At 47.4% G+C, this 4,185-nt stretch overlaps 1 protein-coding gene across 1 annotated transcript; it reads left to right on the top strand.

The window, feature by feature from the left end:
* Window positions 439-3,779, top strand: LOC8061790 (protein NETWORKED 2A). Its single transcript, XM_021446953.1, has 2 exons — window positions 439-862; window positions 951-3,779. Exons 1-2 carry the CDS (start codon window positions 769-771, stop codon window positions 3,596-3,598), a joined length of 2,742 nt encoding a protein of 913 aa, XP_021302628.1. The 5' UTR covers window positions 439-768; the 3' UTR covers window positions 3,599-3,779.

Genomic DNA, 4,185 nt, shown 5'->3' with positions numbered 1-4,185 from the left:
TGTTTTATGGCTAGAGGGAGTATTTGTTAAGCTAGCTAAGCTGCTATTCTTATGTTTTTTTTTCTGTGAATGAAATTAAATTCATTTAAATTTGATGTGAATTAAACTGATTTTATAAAATTCCTGTACGATAACTGTAAAATCCATGTGTTTTTGAATTATTTGAATCGTTTTGTGCAGTTCACACAAAGTGGGTGAAGTACTGAAGTGGACCGAGCGGCGCCGCCCTCCCTTGGGCACATCGGGCCACCTGCTGAGCCCCCCGCAGTCGCAGCGGCGAGGAAGCACCGCCAGTCCACCACCACCGTGCCGCCCGCCTCGTGCGCCGGCGTCCAGCGCCACGTGCGTCGTCCGGCAACGCAGCCGACCGCACCCGCCGGGCCACGCGCGGAAACCCCCACAAACCAGCCCATGCCGCCCGCTTCTCGCGCCCGGCCATCCGCACCGCCGGCCGCGGGCGTCGCGCCCAGCCACCCGCCCGTGAACCACCACCAGCTCGCCCGGCAGCGGCAACCGCACGAAAGGAACTACCACCGCCCCCTCCCTATTTTGCCATGCCGCTCCCCGCCACCGACCCTACCTCCCCCTCTCCTCTCCCCCGGGCCCCCCGCGGCTCGGCCCGACGTCCCCACAATTTTCGCCGCTCGGCGCACCCTCGCCACGTCTCGGCTCCGTCCACCGCGTCGCGGCAAGGGTGCGGCCTACGACGCGGAGTAGGAAGAGGAGGGAGGAGCGGGCGGCCGCGCCGCGGTGTGACCCGGGCCGGCTATGCTGCAGCGCGCGGCCAGCAACGCCTACTCCTGGTGGTGGGCGTCGCACATCCGCACCACCCAGTCTAAGTGGCTTGAAACAACCGTCGGCGGTAATTCACCTGTCATCCCCCGTCGTATGACGAGTTTGTATTGCACATTGCTCAGTGATTGTGTCTTTTTCTTTCTTTTGCTGCGCAGAGATGGAGGACAGGGTAAAGTCCATGCTCAAGCTCATTGGGGCCGACGGCGATTCGTTCGGCAAGAAAGCAGAGCTCTACTTCAAAAGCCGGCCAGAGCTCATCAATCACGTGGAGGAGATGTTCAGATCCTATCAGGCCCTTGCCGACAGGTTTGACCGGATATCCAGTGAGCTGCACAAGGCCAACCACACCATTGCCACTGTGTTTCCAGACCATGTGCAGCTATCAATGCAAGAGGGGGATGGTGAGGGGTTACCGAAGGCAATCGGTGGGATTGATCTCAGCAATTTCAAATTCCCTGCGCTGGAAGGCTTGTCCATGGGCTCGCAGAACGCGAGCAGGGGCACCAGTCCGGTCCCTAAGAGGGGGCCCCAAGCACAGCGGAGGGTCACCTCCAACATGACCAAGGAGAAGGCGCAGGAGGAGATAGACAAGCTGCAGAAACAAATCCTGGCACTACAGACTGAGAAAGAGTTCTTGAAGACCTCGTACGACAGCTCACTAGGCAAGTATCTAGACATCGAGAAACAGGTGGCCGAGTTGCAGGATGAGGTCTGCAATTTGCAAGATGCTTTCAGCACTGGTGTAGCCATTGAAGACAATGAAGCTCGGGCATTGATGGCTGCGCAAGCCATTATGTCGTGTGAGGATACGTTGGTGAACTTGCAGGACCAGAAAAACAGATCGACTGAAGAGGCGAAGGTGGAGCTCCGACGAGCCAATGAGGCAATTGAAAAGCTGAAAACCTTCAAGAATGAATGTGGGCTGCCTCACGCGCAAATGGATGGGCATGATCATCATGAAATGGAACTGGTCCACGCACTGCCTTTCGATGATGCTGATGATTCTGCTCTGAATGAGGGCAGGCTTGACCTCCAGGAAATATGTCAAAGAGTCAAAGAAATAATTGAATCTTACCCTGAGCTATCAGTTGCAGAATTAGCGGATAAGGTTGATCGACTTGTAGAAAAGGTGATCAACCTTGAACTTGCTACTACTTCACAGAATGCTCAGATTGATAGAATGAAGACTGAGATAGATGGCCTTCATGAGCGCCTGCATGCTTTGGAGCAAGACAAGGTGGCTTTGGTTGTTGATTCTAGTAACTTGGCTGACAGGTTGAAGAAAGTTGAAGACATGCTGCAAGAAGTACAACATATTTGGAAGTCTGTGCAAAATGGATCCGAGAACATTTGTAAACAAATGACTGAAGCCACACATGAACTTACTGAATTCGTCGAAACATTACATGCTCCTGAGCAAGAAATCAGTGACTTCGTGGATTCATTGCGAGGCTCCAAAGGCGATGCTTCTCTGGAAGATGACTCAGGACTAACAAGTCTGTCTGTGCAAAACGAGCCATCCAAATCTTTGCATGGCACTACAAGTGAAATTGAGAAACATGAAGAAACCTCAGAAGGCCTTGTAGCCCAGAAACAGCTACTTCCAAAAGAATCCGAAGGTGAGAGTAAGATTCCATTAGAAGATTATGCATCTGTACTTCAGAGCTACAAAGATACAGAGCAAAAGCTTTCAGAAATTGAGAAGAGAAATCAAGAGTACCATCTTGAGGCAATGTCAGAACTGAAGGAACTTAAGAGTGCCAATGCAACGAAAGATGAGGAGATCCACTCGCTTAGGCGCATGCTAAGTTCTTTGCAGAAAAAGATGAGTGCTTCTATTATTGAGAATATAGAGAAGTCAGAAGAAACATCCAAGATAAGCACCAGTCCTGCTACAGAAGACAAAGATATTGCTAAGTCAGAAGAAACATCCAAGATAAGCACCAGTCCTACTACAGAAGACAAAGAGATTGCTAAGTCAGAAGAAACATCCAAGATAAGCACCAGTCCTACTACAGAGGACAAAGAGATTGCTGAGATAGAGGAATACATTAAGCAATGGCAAGTTGATGACTCGCTAGCTTGTTCGGTTGCAGAGGAGAAATTTAGAGTAGAAATTGACAGGGTGTTGGGGGAGAACTTGAACTTCTGGTTGAGGTTTAGCACATCATATCATCAAATACGAAATTTCCAAATATCCTTTGACATGTTGAAAACTGAGATGCACAGATTGACTGATGAACAGGAAGATGGGGACACTTACCGCTTTGCTGGTAGTTATCAGGTAGCAAAGTTGGAATCAGCAGTACTGGAAAAGAAATTCAGGGATCTAAATACAGATCTTCAAGTTTGGATTGAAAAGAACGTGCTATTGAAAGGAGAGGTAGAGAACAGATTTTCATCACTATGCAGCATACAAGAAGATATATCAAAGATCACAACTCTGGATAAATGTGATGAAGTTCACTTCAATCCTTTTCAAGCTGCAAAATTCCAAGGAGAGGTGCTTAATATGAAACAAGAGAATAACAAAGTTGCTAAGGAGCTAGAAGCTGGGCTGGACCATGTAAGAGGCCTTCAAGTGGAGGTTGGAAGGGTGCTCTTGAAGCTCAGAGAGAATCTCGAGGTATCTATAGCAAGAAGCCACCGAGCCCAACAAAACTTCCGGAGCCTGTCAACAAAAGCCGGGGTTCCCCTTAGAACTTTTCTGTTTGGCTCAAAGCCAAAGAGACCATCACTCTTTTCATGCATGAGTCCTGGGGTGCATAAGCAACACAGTGGTTCAAGGGCTGGGCGTAGATGAGTACTGTTAATTTGTTTTTTGATGTTTAATTCTAAAGAGATCTCAGTGTACATGACAATTCATATGTGACAAATGCTCTTAAATGTAAAAGACCCTCATCTCCTATATCAAATTTGGTCTGTGATTGTCCACTCATCCTGCTTTGATACGTTATCTATATGATATTCATTGCAGAACTGAATTTGATGGAAGTATATAATGTATTAATGTGAAATTGTTTAAAGTGCTCAAGGTACTGGAAGAACCTCTGTTTGTGCCCCTGTTTCTCAATATCTTCAGTTGACAAAAGTACTGAATGATGAGTACTCAGTTACAAAAATGGTGCTGCAACTGTTTTGTAGTTGACCTATTAAGACAAAGCTACCTCTTGTCGTTTGAACCTTTTGGGATCTTTAATGATATGGTGGGAGAGAACATAACTAACAATGTTATGGATAAAATCAAACTTCCTGTTGTTTGTTATGGAGCAAAGCCTAAACCTTTTTAAAATACTAACTGCTGTGATGTACAGTATGGTTACATTTTTCAGTTGGTGAGATTCTTTTCAATAGCCACATAAATGCCTTTTCAGGCAATACAATCTTGGA

The sequence above is a fragment of the Sorghum bicolor genome, chromosome 9 (genome assembly GCF_000003195.3).
Source record: "Sorghum bicolor cultivar BTx623 chromosome 9, Sorghum_bicolor_NCBIv3, whole genome shotgun sequence".
Classification (NCBI taxonomy): Eukaryota; Viridiplantae; Streptophyta; class Magnoliopsida; order Poales; family Poaceae; genus Sorghum; species Sorghum bicolor.
Note: the sequence above shows the minus strand (reverse complement) of the source record. Positions and strands in the feature narration are given on the sequence as shown.

Excerpts from the sequence above, each read along its gene's own strand:
- LOC8061790 (XM_021446953.1), top strand. The coding sequence starts at position 769 with ATGCTGCAGCGCGCGGCCAGCAACGCCTACTCCTGGTGGTGGGCGTCG. Across the intron at positions 863-950 it reads GCTTGAAACAACCGTCGGCG|AGATGGAGGACAGGGTAAAG; the intron begins GTAATTCACCTG and ends TTTGCTGCGCAG.